Below are 19,182 nucleotides of genomic sequence, written 5' to 3'. Positions count from 1 at the left end.
CTTGGTCTTGTTGTATAAAATAGAATAAAATAGTTTGATGTTCCATACCTAAGCCAAAGCTTAATTTTGAAATACTATGTATCATTTATGATGGCTCTAATTATTCCTTTCCAATAAAAATAAAACAAAAATTAAATTTAGAAATATTTACAGACTTTAAGTAAGAAGTATTAAATACAATTCAATGGCAATTTTGGTTTGGGCATATTCACTTGAACCTTATTATATTATAATGCTAATACTGGTGACTTCACTTGATAATGAACTGAGGTTAGAGAGGTCCAGATCCAGATGTCACAGTCACAGAGTTGGTAAGTGACTGACCTGAGAGTTGGTCTGTATGATTATACAGACCAGGATGTTTCCCTCCACTAGTGGTCAGCAGCTTTTCCCCTTCTGCTACACATACAGAATGCATTCTTTAACACTGTCTTGTACTACAGAGAGTGCCATTTTACTATATGAAATGGCTTGCTTGGAAGGTGAGGTTGGAGAGGATACTACATCAGCATTTCTTTGTGGGGAACAGCCTAGTGAACTGAAACCTCTCCCTTCCCTATCCTGTCTCTTATCCTTTCTTAAGCACCGTTCCATTACTGCCTATTGTGAACCTGGTGTCCACGGATTCTTATACGCCCTTTAAAGTATATGAAAAAATGTTTTTGTGTACTTGTGTGCATCTTTCTAGGGCAAGGGTATCCAGTTTACATTAGATGTCAAAGAAACTATGGTTCCCCAAAATGTTTAACCACTATCAGAGCTGCACTAATATAGTAGTCACTAGTCACATGTGGCTATTTAAATTTAATAGAAAAAATTAGACTCCCTACTTTTCTACTGATACTTCGAATGCTCAATAGCTACTTGTGGATAGTGGTTGCCATGCTGGACACTGAAGATACATCACCTCATCATTGCAGAAAATTCTACTGGATAGCACTTTTGAGAGACTTAAAAATTGTTATTTATTACAAAAATAATAAAATTGAAAAAAAAAAAAGAACTTGCTTCTAAATTTTTCTTTGTGTGACTACTAGTTTTAGATTATTAAATGTGAAAGAAGAAGCATGGGAGTAAATACATAAACACATAATATATCCTGAATGTTTTGTCTGACCTTCTCCTTCTTCTTTGATGGACTTTGGTTGAGAGACAGCAAAGCACTGCATAGTTTCATACTTCTGATGTGCTTCCTGGTTATCATGACCTTCCTCTTCTGAATCAGGTAAAGGTTTTACCAGCATCCGGCAGTTGAAGGTATGGCTGTTCCGCCTAGGAGGTTCGCCAGACCAAGATCCCCCATTCACTGACAAGGCAAAAGCAATTCAATATTATAAAGAAACGAACATCTGATTCACTACTGCTGAATTATCAAAATGGTGTAGGAAAAAAATACAGTTATTTTACTTTTATATAGTGCTTTATGCTTTTCTAAGTACTTTCGTAACCTAGAGGGGGAAAAATTCTTGAGTTAATTTAATAATTAGGGAACATTTGGAAATTTCCAAATTGTCTTCTATTATAGTCCTTGCTCTTCACCCTGACTTTCTTTCAAGTTCATGCCTTGATTATTTACTACTAGAATACCATGGTTTTTATTTTTGGGGTTTCTCATCTTTGATTTCTTGGAAATTCAGTTTAGACTACTTGCATTCCAGTTTTAGAAGTATTACCCCCACTCAAAACTCTATAAATGGCACCAACTGTTGCATGCATCAAATTTTTTCAAAGGATTTGGACTTGCTGTCAGGAGTATGAAGTTCATTTCACAAAAGTCAAAACCTCACCGACTAGCCCCATCCCATCTAACTAAGCAGATCTTGCACATTCCCCAGCTCCTCCCCATATCCCACCACTCAGTCCCATGTGGATACATGCTCCTGCTGCTACCCTACCTAAAATCTGAGGCTGCCTCCATCTGTCCCTCCAAAGGTACTCGGGCTCTATGGCTGGGATCTTCTGTAATAAACACTTCACCAATTACACAGACGCCCCACAATGCTTCCTCTTACAGATATTTCTTTGCTAACATTTTACAGAATTTTAGTGTATACTTTGTAACTTGGATGTTTCTGAATTACTCTTGTAGTCTTTCTTCTTTCCTCTAAATTTCTTCAAGAAGACTGAAAAATTCTTGAAGACACAATGTATTTCTTTCTTTTCAAGTAAAAAACTACTTCACAATCTTCTATTTTAATATCAAAACTAAAAAAGTATATATTAATTCAAGACATAGATATTAAACTAAAGGAAGACATCATTTTTCAAAATACATTTGAGAAAACAATGAAAGATAAAAAAGAATGACTGATTTAGGGTATTAAAAGGGTGTTTATGAACGAGCTGAAAAAACTGATTCCTGAACAAGTGTTTATCTATTAGAAAAGCCAAAATCGCCAAAATCGGAATTAATACTCTCATTTTAGTGCTCTTTTCTTTACCATTTCCCATATTTTATCTAAAACCATTGGGACTAGCAGGACAATGGAACAAGACCAAAAACAGGACAAGCCATATGAAAAGCAAATATGCCCTCCAAAGTCACTAGTGAGAGAACACCTAGGACTGTAGGTGTTACAGTCAACCCAGTGCTAAACCCATGGACACTAGCTCTAGAGGAATCAAAGGGAAAGAAACTCTAGAAAGAAAAGTTTTTTTAAAAAATCAAGTTAATCATAAGAATTTATTTTAAACTTATAGAGGGAACCACACCTAGCTTTATGTGTTTCTGCAGATATCTGTTAAGTTTATTTCATAATTAGCATTTGTAAAAGCTTTATTTATATAATGGAGAGAACACAGAGCAGTCTAAAATGACAGGGACAGCTGGGTGTGGTAGTGCATGCCTATAGTCCCAGTGACTTGGGAGGCTGAGGCAGGAGGATTGTGAGATAAAAAGAAAATAAAACAAAATAAATAAAACAAAATGGTAGGGAAAAGAGAGTTCTTATTAATTCAGGTTAATAAGTAAGTTGAAATTTTAAAAAGGTACAATATAAAGTAAGGCAAAGAGCTTTTTAGACAAGTGAATTAATAAGTACAGGTCCTCTGAGGAAGTCATGAAATTACTGAAGAGATCTAAAAATATTAGTGACTTGAAATTAACAAATCCATTTCTTGTTCATTTACTAGTGAATGTTATAAAGGAATCCTACAAGTATTCACACCCTTTGTATTACTGTTGCAGTCGCTTGGAACAAAAGGTTATCCTATCAGGCAAAAGTTAGCCAGAGTGGAATTTGGCCATAAGGCCAGCTAATACAAATAGTTTAAGAAAAAGAACAGAAATACTTGCCAACTCAGGACCTGACCTTATTCTGTATTAAAATATGCACATCTTTTTATCCGTGAATGTTCTTAGCAGCATCAGTTTAAGTGAGAATATAAAAAAAGAACCACTGAGTAAGTGGGAACAGCAATACTCTTAAGGCAGCAAATAAGGTGGGTCCATGCTGTGAATCACCCACTTTAGAATGCGGCCCTTAATCATCACACACACTTTTGGGTAGCAGCTCTAAATTAAGATGAAAAAGTTAGGAAATTTGAAAAAAGAAGTTAGGAAATTTGAGACAGAGTGAATGGGTTAAGGAGGCAGAGTCTGGCAGTGACACCTACAGAGCCACTAGTGAGTCTCAAAGAGCCCATCTGGGGCTATGGGGCTGATACCCCAGGAAATCTACGCCACTTGTTCTTTAGTGTGTAATTTTTAGAACATCTTACATACACACATCATAACCTTTCACATATAGGACTCAAAACGAGCTAAATTTCAAAAACTTCTCATGACTCTACTTCTCAGTCATGAAGAAAGTGGTCAAATCTGAGCGGGCTGGCACCAGGCAGGATAAGGCAATTTGTCACCTTCTTAAAAAAGAATAAGAACAAACTCCATGAAAATAGTTGCCATGAACACTTTCCACCTGAAACATTTTCATGAACTTAAATATAGGGTCAAAATGATCATTCATTCAAAATCAGTATCTGCAGATGTGCTTCTTTCCAAGACTTCTAAGCTTATATATTTAACACAAGTGCCTCTTAAACAAACAAATAACAACAACAAGAAAAAGCCCTACCCAGTCACTCTTATCCCAACTGATGACTGCAGTTCTATTTTACCCCCTCCAATCAAGACAATGTGAGTAAGGGGGGTGTGGGAGGAGGGGGAGGGAGGCCCAGCAGACAATCATTTACCTATAGACTTTGGCAGCAGGTTTTTGACAAATTCAGTGTGGTCCCCAACATGCAGGATGCTATATACACTTTTGTTCATCAGCTCTTCTTGGTTATACCTTAGATACTGTGTCACATTCTCTGAAACAAACACCACGTTGCCTTCCAGGTTCACTACAAAGAAGAACCCATCCAGGGCCTAAGGGAAAATTTTTGACATGAATTATGTTAGGATGCAGCATAAAATTATTTGCAAATGCTAAGAAGGGAGTGATCCCTTTAAGGGAAATGCTTAATTCACAAGTGGACAGAAAAGAGATCTCCCCCGCCCCTCTCCTAGTTTTCAGAAACAATTAACACATTTTCTCTTGTGAAACAGAAATTATTCCGTCTTAGTCAGTGGGAGACAGCCCACTACATCAGGGTTTCTTGTCACAAACTAACACTAATTCTGTTAATTTATCAGGAGATAATTATTGCCAAATAAGTGTACAGGCGTTTACCTACATTTTCAAAATGAGATTAATGTACATAGGGCCAAGAACAACTTTTATGTTACCACCCAATACACAGTCATTTTGCTCTATAGTTTTTCATGTTATAATAGGAGGAAGTGGTCAGTGATAATTTTTTTCTCATTTTAAAAATAAATAATAAGGGGAAAAAAATACCCAAATTTTATTACTTTTAAAGCCACTAGAATTTAAGCAAAAAGAATTGCAGATAAACTTGGGGCTTCACAAATATATTAGTCCTCTGTTGTTTGGTGTGTGGGGGGGGAAAGGTCTGATAGGGTCCCTGATTTGGCAAACTAGTCTCCCTGGGACTTTTGGCACAGTCTGTGCTTGTTTCACCAGATTATCAGCTGGATTCTTAAATTACCTACAGAGCAGTAGCATGCTTCCCACAATGGTTCATAGTCTCACTCTTTGTGTCATCTCAATTTAGATTAGGGAAAGGGATGAGGAATCTAACATCATTTCAGGAAATTAAGATAATATTTATAGCTATTGTGAACATTTACTGTGCCTTATACACATTGTGCCTTATTAATATTTTCAACTCTGGGAGGAATGTTTATCTTCACCAATTTACAGTAGAGAAAATTGGGGCCAGAAGAGGTTAAGTGAATGGCCAACTTAGTGGCAGAGCTGGAATCTGAACCCAGGCAGACCTGATTTGAAAGCTCATCACTCGATCACTAGGCAGCAGGGTGCTCTCCTCCACTATTCTCTGCTATTTTCCCATAATGTCTGCACTGGCAGCAAAAAAGGCTGGGGGTTCAGGGAGTTTTGCCTTGTTATGTTATTCCTCTTTTCCCTTTTGGATTCTTGTTGATCAGAGCTCTGTTTGTTTTAATCAGATGAACGATCAGGACAAGAAAAAGCTTGGCGTTCCTCAGGGCCACTAGTCAGCGTATACCACTTAAGTTTCCTGGGGATACAAGTTTGTTACTGTTTCTAACATGAATGCTTCCTGGATATGTACATGTAGGATGGGGCCTGAAATGTTTACTTTCTCCCTAGTTTGTTTTTTCCTTAAGTTATTATTTAACTTATTATTATTTAGCTTTGTGAGCTTTCAATACATACTATCTTTTTTAAAAATTTGTTCCTTTTAGTTATACATGGTGGTAGAATATGTCTTTACATGCCATCTTTAATTCTGTTCTCAACACAAACTAAGTACTTTCTCAAACTAGAACTGACTGCAGGTACCAGTGAGAAGTTCTCATTTAAGAAAGATGTAACACTACTTGGTTTTAGGTTTTTCTTAAATATTCTGTCAGGTTTTCTCCCTGTAGGCTAGCACTAGCACATGAGAACTGTGTGCCAAGTATGCACACCAGCAGGGGGAACAGGAAAGCAGCCAGATGATTAGCTATGTACCAAGTGGCCTTTAAACTCACTGTTTTAGATACACATTCAATAGGGGTTTTCATAATTACATGACCTATAGTTTACTTCTGAAAGTGTATGTTCTTTCTACTGCTTTCCACTATGGTGAAAAAACTGATCTGTGACCTAATAAAACTGAAAGATAAAATTGTTTCATCTCATAAAACTGTTTGTGTTTTATAAAGCTCACCATGATATGCTCTGATGAAAAAAGCTGACATTTGGTTTTGTTGCCTAGCAACCACTATGCTATGATGCAAGCATGAGTGTGCATCTATGCCTAGGAACAGCTCCATGAGAACATGTTTTCTCTGTTTAAATGATTACCCGTCAACAGGGATAAAGATTTAAATTTAAACTATAAGTCACTAGATTCAAGCACTATCTGCCTAATATACTCAGCACTCAAGTCCTGCTACATAGGTACTTGCTTAATATACCATATTCTCAGTTTATTTTGAAACAACAACAAAAAAATGTTGGTTTGATTTTATGAGATCAGGTTCACTGATACCTAGCAATCTGATTTCTTCAATTAATGAACTCACTCTCAAAAAGGTTAAGTCACACAGTCTAGTAGGTTCTCCAAGCATTTCTTTTTAGAAGCCTCAAAAGTCCTCACAGGAGTTTCAACTTAAAATTTTTGCCTCCAGACATAATAACTACACAGGTACATGGAAATTTCCCAATTGTAACAATTTAGATTACCATAATTTTCAAATCAATTTTGTTTGTAATTCAAAAGTTTTTCCAATGGAAATTATCTACTTGCTTTTATGTAATTCTAAACAGTCCACTTAGTTTTTATTATCTGCTGTTAAGATCTGAGTGGGAAGCAGCACTCTGGGCCCCTCTACTGCCTCCATGAGTATGGAAAATCAGGTTAAGTGTGTTTTTGTCTTTTCCTTGGAAATTGTGGTTGAATGTTTTCAAGCTAGTGATTCAAGAGAAGATAAACAAGAGCCAACACTGGGTCATTTAAAGCCTTTTGGTCAGCAGGTCCAGCCCCAGGGGATGAATTTTGTCATTTCTAAATACAAAGACCTGGACAGATCTTTAATCTTTTCTGTCTCTCCCCTACCTCCCCCCCCAATTATATGGTAGATTTTCACAGAATTAGATTTTCTAAAAATAAAAATCATCTTATGCGCCAACTAAAAAAAAGGGGGGGGGCTGATAAGGTTGAGAGACCATTAGTTATCTTTGTCTTAAAAACACTAATTTCTCATATATTGGAGGCTGCTGCAGTCAGCAGATCTGTAGTGACGATGCTGCAAAGCCTCTGGTCTGGCAGTGCTTTTCAGCCTCGCCATATTATCAGCTGAGCAAATTATCCTGAGAACCGACATAATTTGTTTCCAGGTTCCTGTTTCTTGTTATATATTCACTGACATTTTTTCCTCTCATCTTACCATAGCCTACATATTGAATTTTAATTTTGGAACAGGTAGAGCAAAACACTTGATGTTTAGTAGTAGTTAATAAAATAGGAAAACTGGATGCTACAAATTCTGAACAGCATCTGGTTATAAAGCTTTCCAAAGAAGAGGTTTACACCTTTGATTATCCTAGAAGTTTCTTTGGCTTGCTATTTCAATTTTCATGTTTATGAGATAAACTAGCTAGTTTGAAGTAGCATACATAAAAACATAGAACTCTTTGGTTCTCAATTTTTAAAAAATGAGAATTATAATAGATATCATTTAACATGTAATTCCATGCTAAGTACTTCAAGTGTACTACACCTATTGGTTTTAAAATTTTCACTTGTACATACAGACACAGGAACATGGCACATAATTAAATGTAAGAGTTTGGGGAGCATTTCACATAAAAATATACCTGTGAATATTTTTTAAAAATGTTTTAGATGACAGACCTTTATTTTATTCATTTATTTAAAATGAGAATTGAACCCAGTGCCTCACATAAGCTAGGCAAGCATTCTATCCCTGAGCCACAACTCCAGTTCATGAATATGTTTTTTTTTTTTTTAACATCAGTGCTCAACTGGCAATTAAAACCTGTCAATTTATATTCTATTCTAGTTAATTTAATTCTATATTGTTTATTTCAAAAATATATATGCTGACAGCAAGAGCCAGAACACAGGTGGATACATATAAACTATTAAGGACATGAGGTTGTAGTATTAGTGCAGATTTTTCTTAAGTGAGATTTACCTGTAATCAAATAAAACCACATGAAGATCAACATTTTAAAATACAGAACCAAATGAGGGTGAGCTACCTCCAGCATCATAGGCCCCAGTGCATCCTTGTCGATGACGCCTTGCCCTGTAGATGACACATCTGACTTCTGCACTTCGTCTATGTTGGCAGCTGCTGCTTTCTCTGCAACAAACATAAGTGTGAATTAAATGGTGGTGCTATTTCAAGGGCAGAGTGATTCAGAAGTATTTTTATTATAATGATTTTTAAAAATCTCTAGTGGGATCAGATGTGCCTATAAAAGAGAACACATCCCCACTGCCCCTGGACAGGAGAAATGGCTTGAAGCGGAAACCAGACATTAACTTTTCACCTCCAGAACCTGTGGCTCTTTGAGGCTGCTAAGAAAATGAGTTTAGAGGTTTTGTGCCAGTCCCTGACAGGCACCTTTTCTAGATTATGAAACTGCTATATACTATGGCACAATTAGTTTCTACTCAAGAGATTCCCCAAACTAGGATAAAAGAAGATCTGTTATTCAAAATTCAGTGGTATACTTGCACACACTTGAAGAAGAAATAACAGAGTTCTGACCTGCTATGGCTGCCCCACCTGACTCTCACTGTTCTACATCTGCTCACGTTCACCTTTAATGTGACTGGGAAGATTTGGTCCCTAACTTGTCCATAGGACTTCATGATTTAGAGGAGAGGGAAGAGGAACCCCATCTGGCTCCCAGAGAATGTCAACAGCTGTCCTTTGATCTAATAGTGGTGGCCGGCCCATGCTCCTGGACTGAAACTCTAAGGAAGCACTCAGACCCACAAGGCCAGGAGCCATGCTACTATGGATAACACTATTTTATGAACAATCTCATAGGAGAGAAATGAATATTTATCAAGATATGTGTAAACTAGTTATTTCAAGAGCATCAAAAAAGTTTAAAGCATAATAGATACATATTGACAACCTGCTACAAAACAACAGAAAAACAATGTGCCAATTATTTGTAAATCACATCCCTGTTTACACTGCATATCATCATTGTAATTAAAATGCAAAAAAAAAAAAAAAAAAAAAAAACCCACAAAAAACTTGTAACTCAATTTAGCACTCAAAATCAATCTGCTTTCCTGAAATTGGCAATGGGGTGGGGGGCAAAAATAGATTTTGTTTTTTAAATCTGTAAAGTCTAATTTGTGGAACCTAGAAAATAATTAGAAATTATTCAGATCCTCCAAATCTTGCCACTCTCAAGTTTACACAGTGTATATTCATTAGTGAAAAGTGAAGATGACCTGTGTGATTCAAGTTCAAACTCAACCACTTGGTAGAAGTACAACTCACAGCACAACACTTGATGAGGCCCTGGTTTCCTTGCCTCCTCATGGATATCAAACTGGATCAAGAATAAATGGAATGGTATATAAAATATACTTTAAAAACTACAAAAACCTCATACATTTGGTCACAGAAGTGTTCTGTATTGTGAGAGCTTAGCAGGAGAAAGTGAGGTGTTTGCCTCTGTATATCCTCAGAATTGTCGTTCCAGAAAAACCAAGAAAATTAAAAACAAAAACAAAAAAACTACAAAGTTGTTTACAAATCTATTGTCACAGTATTTATATTTATTATTTCTTTACTGAGCTCCACATGTAGTAAATTCTTTGTAGAACTTATAAGCAGACTGTAGCTAGTTTTTCAACTACTCTGCTACTTTCCATATTTACCTCTTTAGAGCTAAAAAACTGTGACTGTCTATAAATAGATATGACTTGTCCAGTAGCCTTCATAGCTCAACACTGGCAGATGTGTCAGTCCTTATCGTTTTTTTACCACCTTCCCTGGTCCTTTACCACTAGATCTCTTAATGCTGGCTCCCTGTAGGCATGGTCTCACCCCAGTTCCTGCCAGTCCTTACAGAGCAGGAGATATCAAGTTTCTCCAGCAAGAGGACACAGGACTGGCTCAGCTGATTACGGCATGTCTCCTCTTCCTTTCATTTTTCTCAGAATCTTTTTCATTGCCCATAGATCCAGAATAATAAATGTACACTGGGACATGGCTTCTGTCTTTTGGGCAGTTCACTTGTGAGTTACAGATTTCTCCTCAGGGTCCTCTCATTTCCACATCTACCAGTACAGGGTCAGGACTTAAGTCATCACCTCCTTCATCTAATTTTGGTGGATATTTTGTTGGCAAGCTGGCCTGGACTTTCCATATGTACCACACTGCTCTCCATGGAGTTCCCCTGGATGTGGACAGGGCTTGTACCTCTCAAATGGCCTGCATTACAGAGGTCCTTGCATGCTTCAGACTGAAGGCTGCATGAACTTCATTAGTACCAAATCTCAAAATCCACGTACTGATATTATGGATATATGTAGTTCTGCACATTCTCACTTATTTGATGTCTTACGATGGTGGCAGTCAGTGTGGAAGAGCAAGTCTGTAGCCTTTGCTCTGCATTCTATCTACAGATGTACCATTCTCCTGCCTGAAACATTCTTCAGCAGCAGCAGTGATTCTTAAATTGGAATGCTGCACATGAGAAGACCCCTCCCCTGAGGGTAACTGCCAGAATTTGCTGTGGGAGCATGCACACAGATCAGAAGGCTTTCCTTGCATGAGAATCTGATACATTCCTAAGGGGTATCCCCATTCTCCTACCGAAGTCCATAAAATAACACACTGTCCCACTAGAAGGCAAGTTTCATTAAGTGGGGGGACCATCTGAATCCTCTCAACAGCCAGTATTGGCCCTATTTTGAAGTAGATTTTAACTAAATATTTGGCATGTGACTGACAGACTCTCCACCGTCACTTGTCCCAGGAAAAAGTGAAGTTGAAGATGGACGGAAAGAGGAACCAATTTTTTCCCATTTGCTTTGCTGGCCCTTCAGAGTACAGGGAAAAGACTGGAACAGAGGTGAGCAGAGCCAAAGAATAGGGGCTAATGAGGATACCTCGGGGAGAGTGGTCTTAAATAACAGATCATTTTGTCTTGCCATTTTAAGTTTCAAGGTATCTCATCTCTCAGGACCCCAAGTTCCATTCTTCCACTATTACAACCTGTCATTTCATTCCTTTCAAAAAATGAATCTGGACTAGGAGTACAGGGGTAGAATGCAAGGCACTAGCTAGGTTCAGGGGTAGAATGCAAGGCACTAGCTAGGTTCAATCCCCAGACTATATGACCGATGTGATCCTACAATAAGTATAATCAGAAAAATGATAGACTACACTCCATTTTCCATGATCTATCAAAATGTATAAATGCATTCTACTGTCATATACAAGTTAGAACAAATAAAAAAATTAATTAAAAAAATAAATGTTACTATCAAATTAAAAAAAAAGGGAAGAAAAGAAGACTAAAGAATGGCTTTCATTTAGGTTATTGCTGGCGGAGAGTGAGAGATGAAACATCAGTTGTTCATCAAAAGGCAACACTACGGCTGGGTGTGGGTGTGGTGATACAACACCTGCTGTAATCCCAGCAGCTCGGGAGGTGGAGGCAGGAGGATGGAGAGTTCAAAGCCAGCCTCAGCAACGGCAAGGTGCTAAGCAACTGAGTGAGACCCCCGTCTCTAAATAAAATAAAAAATAGGGCTGGGGATGTGGCTTAGTGGTTGAGTGCCCCTGAGTTCAAGTCCTGGTACAAAAAAAAAAAAAAAAAAAAAGAGGCAACACTACTATTGTTGGTCCCTAGAAAACTTCAGGCTGTTGTCCTGTGATATTCTGATATCATAAGAGTTGTGAATTATTGCTTTCTATGGTGTCTATACTAATGCTACATTTTAGGGTAAAATAATGTTTGCGATAACAATCCACTATTGAGTCTTTAAAAGACAATCACTAGACTTGGTGAGATGTTTTTAAGGATCTGATTATCTGAGAACCTAAACTCATCTATTAATGTTTTCTGTGGAATCTGTAAAACTTAACAGTAAGATAACTCCATCAGATAGGTTCCCAAACAATAACAAGTTCTTATGTCTGAGCATTCTAAATATTCTAGCAATATGCTCAGGCAAAGAATTTCAGACTTTTAAATGTGTTTAGGGGCACTACTGGAAAATTTGGATAAAAATAATACTATCCTTGAAAATTGTTTACAAATAAATTACAAAATATGCTTTTTCTATTTTTCATTAAACAGATTTAAATCTTTAAAAGAACAACAACAACAAACAAGAACAACAACTACGTAAAACACATAACAGAATGAGCAACCTATCTGAGCACATGAGGAGGTGTGAGAGTGCTTTGGGTGGATGCTGAGCTCTGCCTGTGAGTATCCAGTCTCTAGAAGTGAACTGTACCACCCTGGCTGGCTGAGAGCTCACACACTTCAGCCAGGAAGGCAAAACAACTATAATCAAACCAGATGACAACAGCAAAGGGTTAAGCTGCAACTATTTTAATTTCACAAGGAAGAGAAAAATGGCTGGACATAGTTGAAAATATTTATTTCACGTGCATTAAAACTGAGTTGGATTCCGTGGGATATGCAAGTAGATGGCAGCAAGGAGATGGGTGGCAATGGATGTGTGCCACTGGGTCACTAGGAAATCTCAGCCTGGCCTTGGAAATCAATATTTAGGAATACCAACAAAAATTTCATCTAATCCGGAGCTTTAGTAACCTGACTTAAAGTGAAACAACAAACATTTTCACAAGATCAATTTGAAATTATATTAGTGAAACATGTGACTTGAGAGAAAACTCCAACTGAGTCTGTAAGTTAATTCCAAGAGGATTCTTAAAAAAATATTGCAAAGTTTACACCTATGCAATTTATGTACAATGAAAAGAATGAGGAATTTTCATTACTATGTGAACAAAATAAATAAGAGTCAAGGGGTAAGAATGAACTTGGGGCTTTTCACTCCTGTTCTCAGAAAAATGTTAAGAATATGTGTACTTTCTAACCAATTTGTTATCTACTGTCCTATTCTGTACTGAATTTGTGCTTTGATCATTTCTCAATATTAAACATAAATCAATAGTATGAAGAGATAGAAAACACCCAGAAATATGGCTTTACCAATGTAACTGGAATCTAAATTAAACTGGCATTGAATTTATGCTATTTGAGTACTTCTCATGAAGTAATTGCCACTTCTGTTTAATGTTCAGTTAAGCCCTGAAATTAAATAGGAGGAGGAGGAAGGGAAGAAGGAGGAAGAAGAGAAGGACTCCTTTAAGAATACACTATTATGTTAACCTGACATATACTGGTATCTTGACAGAACATTTATTTCAGTAACGAGTATGCTATTTTTATATCCCAGATAAAAATATGCTTAAATCCTTAGATATATTTGTACTTCTGTAAGTACAGCATTACTATACTAAAACACACTATTTAATATTTTAAAATTAGGCAGTTTTCTCAGCGGTCACAAACTATATTTAGTTTTCTATATTTTGCATCCATTAACCCATAAAAATATATTCTGTTACAAAAATATCCTCCAGTAAACTCAACAGTAGAAAGTTAGTCCCAGAGTTTCATATGATCACAACCTTATGAAATTCTCATTATTACAGATGGAACTCTTAAATTGGAGAAAGAGATGCTAAAATTTAATTTTCAGAGCCTAAGAAAAGATTTTTCCTCTATGCTTTGACTTCATCATGTCTCCCATTAAAGTTATTCTTTTTAGGTGAAGAATACGACCTATGAAAATAATAATTCTATCCTTTTCTTCATCCCTACTGATTTTTAAAAATCAGAAAATACCTATGATTTTTTTGTTTGTTTGTTTGAAAGTACAGCTCTACAACTGCAACACTCTGAATGGAGAGACTATCCACGATGCCTCTCTAATCTTTCTCTGACCATCCTTTCCCTCTTGGGTGGCTGCTTTGAGAGCAATCCCTCCTGGTCCCCTTCTCCATTTGCCTGCACTCCAGAAATCCAATACCAATTAATTAAATTTCCAGTTTTAAAGCAAAGAACAAAAGCCCATCTCTTCAGGGACTGTGTTAAGACGAACTGTATCACAAATTGGGTGGGGGGGAATCATTAAAATTATATTCCATATTTTTTATAAGTAATTATTATTTGTGTTTTCTCTCAGAACAAAAGAAAGGTAAATAGGGAAGCATTTGATCTCTATAAATGTAACTTATTTTAAAATACAAGGCAAAATATTCTTTTGAAGCAATCTGACTAAAATGCTTTTTATCACTGGCATGTGCAGTATAAATTTCAAAGTAAAATTCCAGTTTTCTGAGTAGAACAGCAATAAATCAGAAATTGATCCTAATGAAAAATTAATTTAACTATAAAAAAGTATATTAGATCTTTGTAAATCATAAAGTGGTGCTTTCTTTTTTTTTTTAAAGATCTTTCACATTCTTCTAACACCAATTTTCATTTATTATGGAGTCCTACCTATTTGTTTATAGGCAACTGCACTGAGAACATAAACTCAAAACACTAGGAAAAGAGACCCATTCCGTCACAGGTATGGCAGCCATGGCTCCAGCGACAGCCATGTGATTGTTCTAACTCCAGCAGAGTAGTGCCAACCACCACTGACTACTCAGAAACCGACACGCGGTTTCATGTCTGCGCATTATAGGGAAAGAGTGATACTGCCATTATGGCAGAAGCTAATATTCTTCTGAAGACGCTGTAGAAAAGTTGTGTTTAAAAAGTCAGAATTCAAACAAATAGCACCCACTCTGTAAAAATACATCAACTGAGAGATAATCCACAAGGGATTTACACGTACACAAAAACGTCTTTGCACTGCCCAAGTTTAGATATCCCTGACATGAAGGCCAATTAAAAGTTTAAGTTATTTTTATGTTTGGTCAAACACAAAGATAGTTGCTTTGGCTGAGGTTGTATTAGAATCTTTGACTAAAATGAACCTGATACTTTGTGGAGGTTTTATAATTAATTCCACTGCTTCAAAATTGAGTAAAATCACTAACCGAGAAATCTATCAATTTCTCAGTGGACTGATGTCAAACACAGTCTAATCACCTCCACAACAAATTTTAAGACTCTAATGTGAATACATCCGCAATTTCCATCTTTTCTTGCATTCAGAAACTGGATAGCTTCAGGTGAAGTGACTCAAACCAGCAGCAGTGAGACCCATGCAGAGCAAAGAAGTCACTGAAACAATGACAGGCAGTTTCTGGCCAAGCACTATAGATTAAATATTACAGGAAAAGTTATGTAGCATCTCAAAGGTTCTAGAAGGTAAAACGAGAGAATTATGCATCTGTACCCAACTAAAATTAGAAAAGCTGCCATATGGCTCTGTGAAGCCAGCAGCACATTCTTATTCATTAGGAAGCATTCTGCTAACATAAAAACACAAGGCCCTTCCTGTGCTCTCCAAATGTGTTTATCTTTTCAACATTAATGCACTATATATCATCGAGCTGCTGAAATCTCCTGCCGTGCATATTAAAAACGCGCAGCTGCACTTTCTTTAGTAGTGGGAGGTACCTAAGCCCCAAGTTGCCTCCCTCTCTTTCTGACATTGAGCTTCTTGTTAACTACCATGATTTCCCTGCAGCACAAGAAACAGCAAAATTAACCAATCTCAAGGCCATCTCCACCCAGCAGAACTCTCTCAAGCTCTGCTTCAGAGAAAGCAAGAGATCTGGTTTCGTTTTCACCAATGGCAAGACATGACTACTTAAAGAGAAGCAACACTCACGTCACAAGTTTGAAATATACAGGCCTATGTTTAAAATTAATGTACTACCCTTATCAAGAAAGGATGGCCACTAGAAAAGAGTCCGGGTGTACATGGCTGGAAAATGTCTTTGTTCACAGTAACTCTCATTCATTCGCTGTCACCCATATATATTTTTGTTTAACACTCCACATTTTACCTATCAGTATTGAATTTAGTGATAGGAAAAATGGACTGTGGATAATCTTTCATTGTAAGTCATGTGAGTGTGTAACAATTTGTCTAAAGTCTCTCTTTAAAGTCTCTCTTAGATAAGCTAAGTTTTTATACTTCACAGTTCAAGTCCTGCAGAGGCTCAAAGACAGATCACAGGAAAAAAAGAAGGGGGGGGGGGGAAAGAAGGGAAGAAGGAAAAAAGGAAGAAAGAAAGGGAGGGAAAGACCAGCAGGCACATAGTAAACCACACAGACAGGAAAAGAACCCTTGAAAACACTGCTTCAGAAGTACAAGTTAGCAGGGTATGCATGCATGTAATCCCAGTGGTTCAAGAGGCTGAGGCAGGAGGCTGGTGAGTTGAAAGCCAGCCTCAGCAACTTAGGAAGTTCACCGCAACTCAGCAAGACCCTGACTCTAAAAAAAAATATTTAAAAAGGGCTGGGAATCTCAGTGGTTAAGTACTCCTGGTTTCAATCCCTGGCACCAAAAACAAACAAAAAAATCCAACCACCCAAAAACAAAAACGAAGTTCTACAAGTTAATGAACTGAAAGAACAAGTGCGTATCTTTAAGTTTCTTCTGGCTGCACTCACTCATTCGGCGTGACCACGGTGCATTTCTGTGAAGGCCAAATACAACGAGAATTACTTATTTAGCATAAATTCTAACTCCTTGGCTTACTAAAACCTAGTAAGGATTAGGAAATGAAGGAATCATAATTTTTTTAGAAGACTGAACAATGAGAATAAAACTAGATAGAAGAAAAAAAAAAAACAAACCAAAAAACCAATGGGATGTGAAAGAAATAGAGTGAGATAAAGTTACAACTTGGTGCTAATTCTGAACATTCAGGGCAGCCTCTCAAAAGACCAAATTACATAAATGTTTCATTTCTTTCAAATATGTATGTTAAATCAAAAGCAAGGTCAACCAAATTACACTGTAGGAGCACTAAAGAAAGTTTCTGATAAACAGGTTAAATATGTGGATTTTTAAAATCCTCAAAAACTTTGGTCTGAGTAGTATAAATATTTTATCTCCCTAATCCTGTTTATTGGCATAACCAGTCTCAAGTCCCAATATTCCCACTGGTATACCTGGCAGTATTAATGCCTGGCTGCCCTTCTGTCCCTCTCTTTGAAGACTGGTTCTGCTCCAGAAGGTTCATTTCAACTAAGGAAGGCCCCTTACTCTGTGTTTTCCTGATACCCTCTACCTACCCCACTCTAACACTACTTATCCATGGTTCTCTTCCACTGGATTGTTGGCTCCTAGGCTATGTCTTTTTATTCACTGTCTGGCACATAGTGGGTACTCCATAGTGAACTGTTTCACAGTTGTAATTGAAATAAATTCAGCTTAGCCAGGATCCAAAGATCACGAATTTCTTTATAGAAGTATCTGTTTTGAAGAGCTTTGCTATACAGGTAACAAAGTAGAACGGAGACTTTAAGACTCTGCTTTTTGGAATCAAATATTAGAAAAAGATGGGATGAGGAAAAAGGTCAAAATATAGGTGAGAAGGACATCAGGATCATTTCCGTGGTGGTCAGGCCCCTGGGAGGAGCCTTCAACAGAAAAGAAAGTCACTAACATTCTTTCTACACCTGACAGATGAAGGGGGAAAAAACCCACACTTCAAAACAAACTAATTTATTAATCCAGATTCTTATCTAGGAAGTTACAACCTGCTTCATACAAAAAAGTAGTTTGGGCATCATGGGAGTTTTTATCAGACCCTGGGATTTTTCCCAGCTACTCACAGCTCTTTAGAAAATAAACCTACTGGGGGGAGTTCTATAAATTGTCACATTTGCCTGGGGATCTAGTACAAAGGCAAGCTTCATCAGGTTTCTTGTCCCTCCCACACAGTGTGCTGGGAGAAGCCTTGGCCTCTAAGGATAAGGTTACGCCTGAGCCAGGAGAGCCATCTAGAAAGTGTGATTAGCAAGGGGGAGGGCTGAAATCCCTTGGAGATGCTGGCAAATTCAACTCTGGATACCCAATTATGGAAATAAAGCTGAATGCCATAAAGATATTGAATAACAGTGCAGGGAACAAGGGCAGAGGGAGGGAGAAAGGAAGGAGAAAGGCTGGTGACTGTTCTTGTGTGATCTTTTCTCTCTCCAGCCGTGCCACCAGCCTTCACTTCCACCAAGCTCGCAAGGCTTCACTCTCAGGCCTCAGCTTCACTGTTCATGGTTAATGTGGCTGTGGAGAGAAGGGATCCTGGGCCTCAAAACCATCTAAGTACCTGACCTTCATGTGTCCCCTGGGGTCATCCTTCCATGCCCAGGAATCTCTGTGCTCCCCACTCCTTTTCACTGACGTGCACCTTGCTCTCTGTTCCATTTTTATGTTCCACTTCTCAGGTCTGCTTATTCTCCATGCATGTTTTTCTCCCATCTGGGTTATCTCTTTCTTTCAGTTTCTGTGTAGACACGGAGCCCAATGCCATTCTATGGAGATCGGTACAAGTTGTGTATCCTCTCTTCTCCTTCCCCCCACTGTGATTCTAACAATACCACAGGGAGGTTAAAACTCTCAGCTTCATTTTGCGTACTACCGTCTATTCCCAGTTCTCTCATTCGAGCCTCTGCTTGAGCAATCATGGGAGGATCTTTTTAAAAAGCAGGTGTTCCCAATTTAAAGTACCTAATGCAAAAAGCTGATAATAGAACACAGAAACATCCAATTTAGAGACCTAAAACAAATTATGCTAAATCATATCTGAGTAGAGAAAGCCAAGAACTGATACAATGAGAGAACTTTACAGAGAAGTAGTAGTGTAGTACAGTGGCTCTGGCCAGCCAAGGAAGATGTGGGGATGCTGGGGCTGAGGGGTGGGCAGGCTCTTTAGGGACCAAGCAACCAGAATTCACCTGAACAAAGACAGTGACTATGAGTGAAGAGTGTCTGTGGCCAAGGCAAGAGCTCTCTGTTGATAGGACATGAGAAGACCAGTGTCCGGGCTATCTACTACCTGAGTGATGAGGTGCACAGTGGGTGGGGTAGGGGGCCCATTTCCTGAAAAATCTTACAACCTCACAC

The 19,182-nt window shown here is 37.7% G+C and overlaps 1 protein-coding gene across 5 annotated transcripts in view; it reads right to left on the bottom strand.

The window, feature by feature from the left end:
• The window catches only part of Ncoa2 (nuclear receptor coactivator 2), a 261,914-nt gene that overhangs the window by 46,688 nt on the left and 196,044 nt on the right, over positions 1-19,182 (bottom strand). For all 5 annotated transcript variants that reach the window (XM_047548762.1, XM_047548788.1, XM_047548796.1 and 2 more), the window contains exons 5-7: positions 8,322-8,425; positions 4,195-4,372; positions 1,118-1,306 (exon numbers count right to left, since the gene is read on the bottom strand). In XM_047548762.1, the coding sequence (XP_047404718.1) occupies positions 1,118-1,306; positions 4,195-4,372; positions 8,322-8,425 (471 nt within the window). The remainder of the gene's footprint in view (positions 1-1,117; positions 1,307-4,194; positions 4,373-8,321; positions 8,426-19,182) is intronic.

The sequence above is a fragment of the Sciurus carolinensis genome, chromosome 1 (assembly GCF_902686445.1).
Source record: "Sciurus carolinensis chromosome 1, mSciCar1.2, whole genome shotgun sequence".
NCBI lineage: Eukaryota > Metazoa > Chordata > Mammalia > Rodentia > Sciuridae > Sciurus > Sciurus carolinensis.
The sequence above is the reverse complement of the archived record's forward strand: the minus strand, read 5'-3'. Positions and strand labels throughout refer to the sequence as shown.